Below are 14,694 nucleotides of genomic sequence, written 5' to 3'. Positions count from 1 at the left end.
TGAATACGACTCCAAAGTTGGACGTCACAGCCGATAACGATATTCCCAAAACGGTGCCAAAGACGATAAACACGATACAAAGGAGCAAGATAACATTTCCAGCATGTGGAAGAGAGGAATAACAAGCGCAGATCAAGACGAGGCAGGTGATGAAGACGTATTTGAGTGGAAGACGTCGAGAGAGATTTGAATGGAACACCGCGCCGAGGAATATGGATCCATTGAATGCAAAATGCAAATTGAAGAGATGTGCGGAGGAGATCATGGAAAAACAAGCAGAGTGTGAGTAGCTCAATGAAATGAAAGCAATCTGGAAAAAAAAAGATAGGAAGAAGGAAAAGGAAAGAATTGAATACCGAGAATCCGATCAATGCGTAGATCCACAAATGAATGAGAAATAGCGACAGATGTTTGGATGCAGTCTCTTTTGCTTCCACAATCCGGTCGAATATCGGTTTCTGAGTATGAATAAGAAAATTAGGATACCGTAAAACCTGCAATAGATGGGCTCTCTAACTTTTGACTTCAAGCAAATTTATCTCGATCGTCGTCAAAGATATAAACAACTTGTCAACTAATTAATTGTTTATCATGATATCACATACATTTTATCAGTCGACACCTTTTTGATACCTTGCATAGGAATCGAGATAATAGATCTCAAACTTGACAGTGTGTGGGGCCCTTCTATTACAGGTTTTACGGTAACAAAAAACTGAAAATCTCAACTGTATCAGAAGGAACATTCTCAAAACTGTCAGCAAAATCCAACTCTTCAATAGCCATTTTTTCGGAGTTTTGGTAGTAAATTATTTTTTGGTGAAGGTAAAATCAAACTACTAATCGCTATAATTTTCACTTCACTCAAAAAAAAAAAATAGAAAAACAAAAAAATGAAATAACTGAAATCCCCTCCTATTATTAGAATTGTATGTTTTCCTGTCTGTGAAAAGAGGACTCCAGAGACTTACCATCGCTGATGATAGCTTCGTAAACGCCATTCACATGAAATATTTTCAGATGAGGATGAAGTCTGAAAGTTTCGGATTCAGGCATTCAAGCGAAAAAGTACATAATATTAGGTTAATGAGGTTACAAATAATACGAGAAAAAATGTGACGAGATTAGAGAAAAAAGTTGTTTTTTGTCCTTTCCATGAAGTACGCATATGACTACATTTGCAGAAAAAATCCCCACAACTCATCTGATGATAAAATTGTAACTGAGTCACTCTCGAGTTTTTAGGGATCATAAAGATAAACGATTTTTGCACCGCCCATGGAATATGGGAACGAGGAAGTTTCATTGTTCTAGGGAAAAGTCTAGAAAGCTAATAGCGAATAAGAGTCACTTGTCTATTAAGTATTGTCTTCAATGAAAAACAAAATTTCGTTATCCTAAAGAAACTGGAACCTAACAAAGGTGATTCAAATCAAGTCTGGAGAAACCAAAGGTTCAATTTGAAAACCCAAAATGTGAGATAGAGTGTGGATACCTCATAATATATTTTCTCGATTGAGCATAAAAGTTAAGAACTTCGGAAAAGCTAGGAAGTGGTTCAAAGCAGTGTAAAAAAGTTAGAGCTTCCCTCGAACTCCCCCAGAGATTTTAATTTGATTCATAGGTAGTGGAATATTTGTTTTTATGAATCTGATAGGTCTTCCCAGTACATACTATTTTGAGATTACCGTAAACCAGTATTAGAAAGGCTGGCTCTTTTTTTGTGGGATCACTGAGGAGGGCACTTCTATTAGAGGGAGATCGTTTTAGGTTAAATTTTGGTTTTTTCTTTTATCAACAATTTCTTTTAAAAAAAACCTTGTAATTATAAGTTAGTCGCCGTAATTCACCAAATTGGTTTAGGGCACTTCAATTAGAGGGACCTTCAATTTTAAGGGCTCTTCTAATACTGGTTACACAGTAACTAAAAAACAAAGAACATGACAGTTTTTCAACTTCTGAGCTCACATATACAAGTTTCATCTTCTGAGCGAAGGATCAAAATTTCAATCTGAAAGTATCAAAGTCTTTCAGCCCACGGAAGCATTTCCGATCATAGCTTATCGTGTGTGAGCCGTAAGTCCGGAACACTTTTAAGCCACGACAGGAAATTAAAAATGTGAAAAACGAAAATCAAGAGTGGGGAAAAAGAAGGGAAATGCGCAACAAATTGAATTGTGAGGAAAAAAGGATTACCGATGCGTAATTGTTTTCCATCCGTTTTTTTTTCTAATGATTTGGTGTCTACTGTGTGACCTATGGATCTCATAAAAATGTTGGTGCTTTATGAATCTGATTGAGTTACTGGAACTGCTCAATGATTTGAAAAAAAAAGGTAGAGCATGAACGACACATAAATGAGCAGACGCCCAAGAAAAAATTGTGAAGAGGGTTGTTTTTGAGGTGTTGGCAAACTTCCAAAAATACTACAATATCCAAAAATGGAGACTTTGAAAAAATTTTGTGAAGCGATTCTTTTTTCAGATACTGCCACTATTTTCAGATACTGTAATACGAAATAGATGAGCAGCCACTATGTAAAGTTTGAGCTCAATGATCTCGATTCCTATCAAAGATATCCAAACTTTGTCAACTGATAAATTGTTTATCATAATACCGGAAATATTTTATCAGCCGACACCTTTTTGATATCTTGCACAAGAGCGGAGATAACATAGTTCAAACTCACGCTGTGTCAGAAAGCCTGGTCCAAAAACGCGCCCCAGCGAACCCCAAAATCTAGCTGAATTCGCTTCCGATTCTTGCTGGCTGAGGATCAAAGTTGTGAACGATGAGCGAAAAAAGCGCGCATTGATTTGATCTATTGATAATAAATAGATCAAATCTGCGTCCACTTCAAAATTATAAAATTTCTTCTGGCCTACGAGGGGCGCGTTTTCCGGCCAGGCTTCCTGACACACCGTGCAAACTGGACAGTGTGGGCTCTTCTATTAGATGTTTTACGATAAACTTTGTTCGAATTTTTGTGGTAGGATTTATATTGCACCGGGAAATAACTGAGATTATCTCACACAAAGTTCGAAAAAATTGTCAATGAACTAAGCCTGAAATTCTAATCCCAGCAGAAGATTCTTTGGTTTTCAACAAGAAGTGATGATGTATCATACAATGTATATTGAATAGAAAAATGAATTTATCTAAAAGTTCAAAATAGGAAAAAATCAGAAAAAAGACATAGAAGAAGAGAGCAAATGTTCTCAGGAATTAATTAGTTTATCCCAAAGCCGAAGGATTCTGGGAAAATAGGCAAAAAGATGGAAAAGAAGAAGCCAAAAAAGAACTGGACAAACAAATTGAAAAGGGTGTGTGGAGCGAGGATTAGATTAACATAAGAAATGGGCGGAGCCTCTGGGTGAAGATATTCTGATAATATAATATTTGGATAATCCGGGGAAGTGTTTGTAAAAAAGGAGAGAGGGATGGAAAATAGGATAAGAGAGAAGGGGGCTGGAGAAGGGGGATTGGTGACGTGGAACGAAACCCGTGTTCGAGAACAAAACTACTGAATTCAAAAAAAATTGAAAATGTACAGAACGATTTAAATGCACAAAGAAGTTATAGTTTCAGCTTTTTCAAGCAGTTTCTTCAAGCGCGAAAGATCTCTCTGTATAATAGGAAGAAAAACGAAATTTCATGGAACAAGAAAAAATAGAGTCGAGGTGTTTGATGTTTTGTTTATGGTGGTCTGGAAGGAGGAAAATAAGATCTGAAATAAATGCATATATATATTTATTGATGTGGTAGGAGGTGTCACCTGGAACGTCTTCTTATTTTTCAGATTATTCGTTTTTATTTTCAGACGTCATAACATTCTATTTGCATGTGTGAACTGCGACTTCTTCTGTGCATGTCTTGCATTTCACTTCGCAACACCATACGAATTTACACTCGCATTGTGTTTGACGGATCTGAAATTCGTTAGGGCTTAGAATTTGAAAAGTAATCAGAATAATTGTGAACCGAGCTTTGGCGGGGCTTCGCCGGCCCTGCCATCGTTTCTTTTAGGATCAGTATGTTTGGACCAACTAGATTAGGTATGATAGAACTTGACGAGCACTACAACATAATACTATCGTAAAAACTGTACCTTGTCTGTGAACAGAGTTATACGGACATAATGTTCATAGACAAGATACAGTTTCTCAAATAATATTGTTTTGTAGTGCTCGTCGAGTTCTATCATATCTAATCAAGTTGGTCAGAAAATACTGATCCTAAAAGAAAATATGGTAGGACCCATTTTACAAGAAGTATGGTATTTGGTTTTGACTCACTTCCAGTCTTGTGTTGTATCCTCGTCCACAGCAAAGTAGGTCACAACTCTCGGAGCTGTATGAATTATGTATACATTCGCGTCCAGAAGTTCCCAATATTCCTGAAACTATCTTTCTGGAACTCTCAGAATTTCATCTCAAATTACCTGCTGTCAAATTCCTTTCGCAGTAAGAAGGAGATCTGTGAACGTAAGCCATTTCGTTTCCTCTTAATGGAATTTTCCTCTCCGTTCTCTCTTTTCTCCTCAATCTCTTCGTTGCTTTTCTTGTCACCTGAAATAGTTCCCAAATTCATTTCCAACCATATTAGTAGCTCCTATGAGTTATGCTACGAATGTCATTTCCTAATTGCATGACATTGACTACTGTATTAATTACATCTTCGAGCTCGACCTGGACTGCGAAATGATCGTATCGCTTTTTGAGCAAATCGGACACTTGTGAGAACTTTTGCATCTGGAGCCAACACGTTTTGAACTCGCACGAGCCGGATACTCCATGACAGCGACATTGGCGACGAATGTTTTGAGCGATCGCCTGAAACTTTCGGTGTACCGAGAGAGTTTCAGTTTCAGAATACCTCTCTTCCCACAAAATTATTGTGTCTTCGAACGAGATGAGCAACATTTTTGGTTTCTTCGAACTGTTGTACCTCCCATTCATCCAGGAATCGTCTGGCATACCGTATTCCATATGGGACATTATCCGAGCATCCGCCCCATGAAAACTGATCACGACTCATTGCAGAATCCTTTAAAAGGTTGGTTATAAGCTTAGCGATCAGAATTTTTGAAACACTCACTGAATCTGCTTGATATCTCTGCATTCCTGGTTTGCTGTCGCATCCACATTCGGTTAGATTTCCAGTATTACATCCTTTTGTGATCGAATGAACGATACTCGCCGCCATTATGGCACTTAGAAATGCAGCTTCTTTGTTGGCTGAAATTCAGGCTATACGAAAAAAAATAGAGAAAAATACTTACATGATCTCAAAGTTTTACCCAGAATATCCTGAAATTTTCCGTGTCGAGTCTCTGTAACCTCATCTCGAGAAGAACAATTCCATCTGTAAGCACTTGTTAAATTATCATATCCTTTGTATAGTTCACTAATCACCTCTCAAACTTGAATTTATTCTCACATTCTCGAATCGCTTCCCGAACTCCTCTAGCCACAAATGGAATAGAGAATGGGTTCTCAGCACACATTGCCTGTTGATTTGGATTCAATCCATCCAATCGACGACATAGTTCTTTGAAATGGTCTCGATCGGAGGAATGGTAATGAGGACGTGGTAAGTAATCATTGGAACCCACGAATGCCAATGTTCTGAAAGCAAAATAAGAATGTTCAGCCATCTAATAAAATAATTTATTTTCCTGATTTAAGAAATTACCTGAGCTGGAAACTTGTGAGGTATGAATCATTAAATAACCGAAAAATCTGTGATAGAAGGGCTCCAACACCGTCAAGCTTGAGCTCAATTATCTCGATTCCTATGGGAGATATCAAAAATGTGTCAACTGATAAAACTTTTGGAACATTATGATAAACTATTTATTAGTTGACCATTTTTTGATGTCGCCTATAGAAAATGGGATATACGGGCTCCAAGTTGATGGTTCGGGTTACCTTCTATGTATTAAAGGTTATACGGTAATTCATGTTTCCTCATGTAAAAACTACCAGGCCTAAAAACCCCTGAGGAATAAAACTCGGAATTCGTTAAATGACGAATTCTAGGAACTTACAGCCAATTATATGGTACTTGAGGTGAGTTTTGATTTCCAGAAAGTGGTATGTGCTGAGCATAAACAAGGAGCACAAACAGAAATAGTTGAAAAATTGAAAACTGCATTGTCTGTCAATTTTTAGATTTTTAGAACAAGTCAGATGATCGGGATTGAAGTAACAGTGTTAACAAGGGAACCTCAACAAATTGTAAACGCAGATTTGGACAAAACTTTCAGAATAGGTTGAGAATTGTTTATCTAGACACTTTCAAAAATTTTCAAATCGCCAGTTTCATCAGAGTTATATCAGTTATAAGATAGAGGAGTTGAACAAATCTTCTAGGAAAATCTCGGTTTTTGAACTGAAAACGTGATTTAAGGGACTAAAACTTATGTAACTTGGCTGAAACTGCGAGCGGGTTCTGAAGTTTCCAGAATAATCTCAGTAGGTTACTTAGCCTATTCTGACATTTTTTCAAAAAGTTTGGGTTTACAAGGCGTTGAGGTTCCCTTGTTAAAATTCTACAGTATCCATAAAACTTTTTTAAAAATGTAGGAAAAAAACGATGGAATAGAAAAATGAAGGAAGAGAAAATGTGTTTGGAGAATTCGAAGGTCGAATTGATCGTTGCCTGGATGTGGTATATTCTCTTCTCCCCCAATTCATGCTTTATGGCCCGTGGATCTATTCAGATGATGGGAAGAAGAAGACATCGTCGGTATGCAAATAGAAGACGTCGAAATGGGGAAAAGGAGAAAAGAGAAGAAAAAGAAACGAATAGAGTCAATATTGAAGAAAAATCGAGAAAAATTGGACGAAGAAGTTTTAAGACGGTTTTTATCGTATTTCCTCCAATAGAAGCCCACGCGAGGTGTCAACTTTGAGCCCAATTATCTTGATTCCTGTGAAAGATGTCAAAACTTTGTCAACTGATAAATTGTTCATCATAATATCACAATTATTTTATCAGTTGACAAAATTTTGTTATCTCTCATAAGATTCGAGATAATTGAGCTCAAAGTGAATAGTTTGTGTTGCCTTCTATATATTAGAGGAAATACGGTATACGAAAATTTGAATTTAATCAAACCTACTTCCTTCAGATCCTCTTAAAAGAACCTACTGGATTTGAAAATTGTTGAAATTGAAAGCGAGAAAAGCGAGAAAAGTAAAACAGAAGCTTTGTGTTGAAGGGCGAGTCTCTGGATCCTAAGACACCTATTCGACACAGTTTTACGATCTCCTCACTGCCTCCAACCATCTGTCTCTGAGCATTTTATTGGGGGAATTAATCGGAAGAAAAGATTCAAAGGAGAGCAGCTTCTGGTGGTGAACAACCATTTTATGATTGGTGCGTATGACGCAGAGACTATGTTACACATCAAAATCACTTGTAAGGGGCTTCTAGAATCAAAGTTGATCCCAAATATACCGTAAAACCTGTAATAGAACGGCACCAGCATTGTCAAGTTAGAGCTCAATAAACTCTATTCTCATGCACAATATAAAAAATGTGTCCATTGATAAAATGTTTGTGATATTATGATCAACAATTCATCTGCTGACAACTTTTTTATATCTCTGACAGGAACCGAGAAAAATAGGCTCAATGTTAAAAATTAGGAGGCCCTTCTATTACAGGTTTTACGGTAGCCGCTTTTTTTACTCAACAGATTAATTGTTTTGTTCTCTTGAGCTCATATTTTCCTATTTTTGATACCTATAAATACTTAGGGACCACAGAAAACGGGGCGGAGCCTAATTTTTTCTCTATGGGGTGTTTTGGATTTTTGATTCGCTGTAACTATGGCTAGAACAGAAGGATCGATATGAAAATTTGTCTTTTGATGTAATCGATTGAGTAGAACTCGAATATGTAATTGTTTTCTATAGAAAATCTACACTAATAACTCAAACCAAAACTTTGAAAACTGTAGTTTTCGCGCCTTTAAAGATTTGAGCGGACTACAGCTGAGAGCTCAAACTCTCGAAAAAACGAGGAAATTTATATTAGAAATTCTTTTCGAAAAGTCGAAAGGTCGTCTGTAGAATGTTCTAGTTCTTTTCCCAAAATTCCATCTGGTTTCAATGTTAAACTCCCGTTCATGTTTTCCGGGTGCCAGGGCGTCACATTGTTAGTTTGAGTTAGTCAGCTTTCGAAAAGAGAATGGAGAGTAGCTAAAAATATTTTTTCTAAACCTTTTCTTCATAAAACAATACGGGGAACAATTTAAAACTTCTTTGACACGGGGGGAATTGAGCAGGTGGGGGTGATATATTATGCGAAAAGAAGGTTCTGAAAGCAAACAAGATAAAAGAACCGAGAAAAAAGAAAAAACATATAAAGCGAAGGTTCAAAATGAAGAAGTTAATAGTCATGGGGGAATGTTCTCAAAAAAAAAAACATAAAAACCAACAAAAAATCAAAAATTGGAAAAATTATTAAAAATTCAATATCCCTAAAGGACTCCTAAAAAGTGCGATCAAGATGTTCGGGTTCTGTGATATCCGGAGAAGAGCTTTGTGGAATTGAGGAAGTTATCCATGCAGGTTCGCCACCGATTCGGGAGATTATCCGTTCGAAAAGGGAGCTGGATTGTTGACTGAAAATATTTTGTTATAGTTTTTTCTTGAAACAATAACGAACCCTTCATCTGCTTTTGGCGTTTTCGTCATATGAAGCTGTGGACCTTCTCCCGATAAAAGAGTAGTTTCTGTTCTAGAAGACGTCAGTCCATTCATCGAAGGGCGGCGGATATGATCAGATGGAACGTAGTCAACGATCGTCTCGATGCTTCGTTTCTTTTTATAGCTGGAAAAAAAAACAATGACAATAAGACCTGAGTTTTCGTTCTATACCGTTCCCAATATCCCAACAGGAAGTAATCCACAAAGCCTTTCTCGAAAGCAAAAGAAACTAATGCGTTGATAAAAGCTACACCGATGATGAAGAGTCGGAAATAGATGTCAGGGAGATCAACGTTTCCAAGAGTCAACAGAACCAGCTCAGTAGGCCAAATTACGATGAACAAGCACAGCTGAAAAATGAAGATGTATGCTGAATAGCTATAAGAATAAACATACCAAAGTTGCGAATACTGTCAGTGCACACATAGGTTTGTTCGATAAAAGACTTCCACGGTATGGCTTTCCTTTTGAATAGACAATCGCGAGAATGATGTACTGGAACATGGAAACACAGAAGAGAGCAGTTCCTTGCATACTTCTTTTGTCCTCCACTTCATCATCGACTGGTGGTTGGTATGGAGTGAACCATGATTGTTGGGCTGTTAAAATGAAGACTGTAAACTGAGCGATACCAATAATGATGAGCTGTCCGATCACAGAAGTCATTGAAGCGATAGAGAGAAGACGAGTTGGTGGAGACGTGTGGGCTAGACGATGAAAAGCTGGCGTATTTCCAAAAAGCAGAGCGAACATTGTAATAAGGAACATATCGATGAACATGAATTGTCCGTCCGTGAGGATGTTGGAAATCCAATACAAGTGCATGACTGTGACAAATTGAGTTAGTGAGTATCCTGCCATATATTTGAAAATTCCAAACGAGGTGACGAGTGCAGCTCTTCCTTCGCTGATTACTGTAGGCACACAACGAATGTCTGGTACTTTTGAGGTGAATGGAGCAGCAATGGAAGCTTCGGCATCGGAGAGTGAAATTCCTGCGTGTGCAGCTTTTAGCGCAGCGCAATCGTTAGCTCCATCTCCACACATAGCGACGGTGTAATCGACTGCTTGAAGTTGCTCTACAAGCAATTGCTTCTGATCAGGTGCCATTCTAGCGAACACGTCACAGACGCAACACAGTTGATCAACCAGTTCGGGATATTCGTGCACAATTACAGCGAAAGTTGGTCCAGATATAGCCAAATGATAACTGCTAGCAATCAGGTGATCAAGGTTTTCCGTTGTAACTGCGTTTGGCATTTCCACTTCGGTGTTTGTTGGCGAAAATCCATCATTCTCTGACGATCCCTTCCATGTTGAAGAACCCATCGAAACAGAAACAGATTCATCATCTTCTATTACTTCGTCCGACGAGGATACCGACTGAAAATATTTTAATTTAGAATATTCGAGAGGATCAAAAAAGTACCTGTTTGATTATTAGCTTTGTTCGTCCATACTGATCGAGTTCTCCAGGAACGTGCTCCACCAGGAACGCTCGTTTTTGGGGTCTTATGATTCCACACTCGCGAGCAACCGAAAGTCCAGTGAGTAGGTTATCTCCAGTCACCATTACAGTTCGAATATTGGCTCTGTTCAGCTGATTGATTACTCCTAATGTTACTGGCTTCACTCTATTCTCCATGACCACCAATCCGAGCATTTCCAGATCACATTCCACCGAGTCACGCTTCACTTTTGATGCTTTATTGAAATTCATATCGAGAGGACGACGGGCGACAGCAATCAGACGGAAGCCATGTTGAGCGTATGCATTCACTTGGGTCTGAAAATTAGAATCGATTCTGATCTCGAAAATGTTCTATCAGTAACTTACTAGATAATCTTCTGGAACAGTTTTAGGGTCGCAGAGTGATAGAATCATTTCTGGACTGCCCTTCGAGAACAGCATCATATTATCAGGTCTATCTTCACTTGGATCGAATACAATCACAGACATTCTCTGTAGAGAAGAAGAAAATGTGAACTGTCGTATCACAGAGTATTCAGCTTTCTCATCATCCGAAGGCTTGATTATGGACGGTTGAACATTATCGAATCGTTGAGTTTCCTCTTCTATGTCTCCAACGCCTTCTTCCATTGTCCACCCAGTTTTTTGAAACAGAATCAGATCAAGTGGGTCGCCATGAAGAACTCCGTTGATCCTGAAAATGTTTATCAGAATCAGAAGTTGATAAGAGCAAACCTTGTGAGAGAATGGCACGTTGCAATCGCTTTGACTAGATCTCCATCGAAAGAGAGTCCATTTCGACTAGTTAGCTCAGTCATCTCTTCCATAAAACTTATTGTATTCTCTGTGTTATTCTCTTTTTTTGAAGCCTTTACCGGCCGAACTACATGAAAATCGAGCCCGTCTTCCGTGAGTGTACCCGTTTTGTCGAAACAAACCTGAAAATTTCAGTCTTGTGTAGGGATAGGGTAACTTTTGATATATACCACGTTAATAGCTCCACAAGTGTTAATGGTAGATGGAGAAATGCAAAAAATTTCCTTCTTTTTAAGCCGTAGCTGTGCATTGATGATCCCGACTGACATGGCAGCTGAAATGTATGGGTGGAAAACTGGTATTCAGAGAAATCGTCTACCTGGAAGTGCTGGCGGTACTGTGATTGTGATGATGTCCAAAGAACGAACAATGATCCTCCGAAGTGTATTTCCTCGCATAATCATAACCACTATGGTATATAGAAAACCACAACCCGAAATGCATGCTAGGAAAAGAATGAACTGAAATTCAAATTTTGATCAGAAGCCCCTTCTTCTTAAAAAATTACTTTGAATAAGTCTTTGGTGAATCTGAAGTCTACTGGTTTTGGGTACATGATGGATCTCACTAATTGCCCTTTGAGAGTGGAATACGCAGTTCGGAGAACGATGGCCTGAAAATAAATTCTCTGGGATTTTCATTTTCCTATATTTCTGAATGTTTCGATTTCCAAGGAATCCTGTTCATATTACCAAGTCAACACTTTTCAGGAAACCAAGCTTTTCCTACTTCATTTTGCTTCTAATCTCTCTGCATTATCATGCATTCTCCTTTATTCCGTTTAATCACCTACTCACTACTCGTTTCCCGATTTTACGAGCCTGCCGCCACCTTCTTTCACTTTTCTCCTAATCAGATTGATAAAAGAGAAACCGGTTACGACTTCGCAGTAATCAGGTCATTAGTGTGTCCGAAAGTGAGTATAAAAGGGAGAAGAATGATAATATTTTCAGAATCCAGTCTCCGGATTCTGAATACAATGCAAGTGTCGTCAGCGACGTTTGTGGCAAGCAGTCTTTCTGCGATCGCCCTTTTGTCATGCCTTTTCGTCTTGTCTACAGTATACCAAAATGTTCAAGACTATTGGACAGAACTAGATGAGCAAATGGTGGAAGTCAGAGTAAGTGCTATGACTTAGGATGTCTTTATATGTAATTTATTCGTACAGAAGGATATGGATGACATGTGGCGTGAGATCTTGCACATTCAATCAAATGCTCTTGGATCAGTTTTCCGTGCTAGACGTCCAGCTCGTGGTGCTTATGAAGAAGGTGACTACAAAGAAGCTCCACCGCCTGCAGCATACAACCCTGGATACGAAGAATCTGCTGCTCCAGCTCACGACGTAGGAGCTCAACCTCCCGCAGGACCAGCACCAACGTCTCCAGAATCTTGTCAATGTCAAGCTGAGAACAAATGCAAAGCAGGTCCACCTGGCGCTAAAGGTTTCCCCGGTCTTCCAGGACCGAATGGTGTACCAGGAGTTGATGGAAAACCTGGTCATGATTCTCAAGACGTTGAGCCTCAATCCCAGAACACTGGTGCTTGCTTCCACTGTCCTCAGGGACCACCAGGATCTCCAGGACCAATGGGTCACCCAGGTCCACGTGGAATGAAGGGAGCCGACGGGCAACCAGGACAACCAGGAAAGGATGGAGATCCAGGAAAACCTGGAGAGATTGGACCAAATGGATTCCAAGGCAAAAAAGGTCCAGATGGCATCCCGGGAGAGAAAGGAATGGACGGTCGCAAACCAATCGGAAGACCTGGACCAAAGGGACAAAGAGGAGAACAAGGACATCCAGGACCACAAGGAACTCCAGGTCATAATGGACCAACTGGTTCAGCTGGTGATCCGGGACCACAAGGAGGACAAGGACCACAAGGAGAGCATGGACCAGATGGAGGACCAGGAGAAGAAGGAAAACTTGGTAGACCAGGACCGGATGCGTGAGTAAAGAGAGCTTTCTCATCAAAGCTTAATATTAGCATTTTCAGCGAATACTGTCCATGCCCCGCCCGCGGATCTCATGGAGGATCGTCAGGAGGAGGTGGTGGATCTGCTGGAGGGGAATACAAAGCTACCGGAGGCGATTCTTACCGAAAGAAGAAACTTTAACTCTGACTCATTTTTGCATGTTCAATCGTTACCTTCACTTTCTTTCCTCGATAAAAACGAGTTTGAAGAACTTGAGTTCCACAAAAAAGCACATTCTTCGAGTTTTTCTCCATGGTAAAAATCGAATCGTGGGTTTCGTCTGTGAGAGCAACCTGAAAAAAATTATATTGATCTATTTACTAGTGATTTTTACTCACTTTTGTAATTGGAACTGATTCACCAGTGAGGACACTTTCATTGACGATTACTGTACCGTTCATCAGAACTGAATCACATTGCATGAGACATCCGTGTGGTGGAATGAGAAGGACATCTCCAGGAACAAGCTGAAAATGTGATTATGTGATAAGGATTACTTTATCCATTTTTACCTGGTCACTTCCAATAATCTGTTCATTTCCATCTCGAATCACTTCAACACTTTCTGTAGAATGCACCATGCTTCGGAGTCTGGAAACCGGAAACTAGCTAACAATAATTACAATAAAAATCAAGCTTACCGTATTTCTTGAGTTCTAATTTGATAGACATCCATCACAATCGATCCAAGTGAGAGAGCAACAATCAGAGATGCATAATACGCGTATTCGTCGTTGTACCAGACAGTGACACTGAAAATAACCCAGGTTCTTATTATTTTTTTATTTAAAAAAATTACCTGAAAATCTGAAAAACGTAGAAAGGAGTGATGACTTCCATGAAGAGAAGGTACAAAATTGGACGCAATTGAACCACAATCTCGTTTCTTCCGTAGAACTCCAAACGCCTCAAGATTTCAGAAGACGTTAAGCCAACATTTGCTTCAGAGACTGCTAGAAATGATCGAGAAGGAATTTTGTCGGCAATATCCGACGATGGTTTCCAGCAGCAGTCCTCATCTCCGTCATTTCCATCGAAGGTTTCATCGCCAATCCAAATATATTCTAGTTTTCGATAAAGGAACCAACGGAGCTCAGGAACCTTCCGCATTTCACCATTTTCCGTAGGAATCATCTGAAAAATTTCAGAAATTTCGGGATTCTTGAGATTTTTCAGCAAACCCCTTTTAGCAAACTCACAGTTTCCGTTTTCCTTAGGACCGGTTGAAGTTCGGTCACATTGTGGTTGTCTCTGAAAAATTCAATTAATTATATACTCGGGGCTTTTGTAACTTGACTTACACGATGAATACATACTCTGCTGCTTCAAATGTGCATGGGACCATCCGTACTTTAACATTCCACTTTTGCTTCCAATGCAGTATCAAGCGAAATATTCCGAGTGTTAAAAATGTCAGAGCATAGAACAAAACCTGGAAACCAAGAGATTTCTAGTTAAATATTTTCCAACTCACCGTTTTTAATGGTCCCGTTCTATAGGCGAAGAGCGTTAATGTGTGATCTCCGGATTCGAGAGTCATTCGGTGGCGTCGTGCGCCACCCGCCTCCACCATGCCCAATAGTTTCTGTGGGGTCTCGCCGAAAAACCACACCAAAAGGCGAGACTCTGAAAATATTGAGATCAAGAAATTGAACTGAGAAAAGTGGATGAGGAATGTAGAAAAAACTAAAAGTCAAGGGAAAGATTGA

At 39.2% G+C, this 14,694-nt stretch overlaps 5 protein-coding genes across 5 annotated transcripts in view; 1 reads left to right on the top strand and 4 right to left on the bottom strand.

Moving 5' to 3' along the window:
- Positions 1 to 1,001, bottom strand: part of Cbr-dct-15 — a gene marked incomplete at both ends in the record, with an annotated part of 4,060 nt that extends 3,059 nt beyond the window's left edge. The window contains 3 exons of the mRNA XM_045235769.1: positions 8 to 310; positions 357 to 458; positions 972 to 1,001. Coding sequence (XP_045092407.1) covers positions 8 to 310; positions 357 to 458; positions 972 to 1,001 — 435 coding nt within the window. The remainder of the gene's footprint in view (positions 1 to 7; positions 311 to 356; positions 459 to 971) is intronic.
- A 2,832-nt stretch (positions 1,002 to 3,833) lies between these two features.
- Positions 3,834 to 6,156, bottom strand: Cbr-egl-20 (the record flags this gene model as incomplete). The annotated part of the gene is made up of 9 exons (XM_045235768.1): positions 3,834 to 3,929; positions 4,296 to 4,396; positions 4,442 to 4,568; positions 4,674 to 4,832; positions 4,876 to 5,046; positions 5,098 to 5,237; positions 5,282 to 5,364; positions 5,415 to 5,627; positions 6,050 to 6,156. The coding sequence occupies 9 exons, from the start codon at positions 6,154 to 6,156 to the stop codon at positions 3,834 to 3,836; spliced, it is 1,197 nt and encodes a 398-aa protein (XP_045092406.1).
- A 419-nt stretch (positions 6,157 to 6,575) lies between these two features.
- Positions 6,576 to 7,293, bottom strand: CBG26400 (the record flags this gene model as incomplete). The annotated part of the gene is made up of 2 exons (XM_045235767.1): positions 6,576 to 6,681; positions 7,262 to 7,293. 2 exons carry the CDS (start codon positions 7,291 to 7,293, stop codon positions 6,576 to 6,578), a joined length of 138 nt encoding a protein of 45 aa, XP_045098210.1.
- Positions 7,294 to 8,502: 1,209 nt separating this feature from the next.
- Positions 8,503 to 14,525, bottom strand: CBG03474 (the record flags this gene model as incomplete). The annotated part of the gene is made up of 17 exons (XM_002633737.1): positions 8,503 to 8,635; positions 8,680 to 8,844; positions 9,145 to 10,103; positions 10,150 to 10,506; positions 10,558 to 10,885; positions 10,927 to 11,129; positions 11,178 to 11,281; positions 11,327 to 11,468; positions 11,516 to 11,620; positions 13,159 to 13,278; positions 13,324 to 13,452; positions 13,498 to 13,576; positions 13,627 to 13,737; positions 13,785 to 14,119; positions 14,185 to 14,236; positions 14,287 to 14,417; positions 14,460 to 14,525. The coding sequence occupies 17 exons, from the start codon at positions 14,523 to 14,525 to the stop codon at positions 8,503 to 8,505; spliced, it is 3,519 nt and encodes a 1,172-aa protein (XP_002633783.1).
- Cbr-col-123 lies at positions 11,987 to 13,126 on the top strand (the record flags this gene model as incomplete). Its single annotated transcript, XM_002633738.1, has 3 exons — positions 11,987 to 12,127; positions 12,176 to 12,957; positions 13,006 to 13,126. The coding sequence occupies 3 exons, from the start codon at positions 11,987 to 11,989 to the stop codon at positions 13,124 to 13,126; spliced, it is 1,044 nt and encodes a 347-aa protein (XP_002633784.1).
- Positions 14,526 to 14,694: the final 169 nt, after the last annotated feature.

This window comes from Caenorhabditis briggsae, assembly GCF_000004555.2.
Source record: "Caenorhabditis briggsae complete genome, chrIV, whole genome shotgun sequence".
NCBI classification, from domain to species: Eukaryota; Metazoa; Nematoda; class Chromadorea; order Rhabditida; family Rhabditidae; genus Caenorhabditis; species Caenorhabditis briggsae.
Note: the sequence above shows the minus strand (reverse complement) of the source record. Positions and strands in the feature narration are given on the sequence as shown.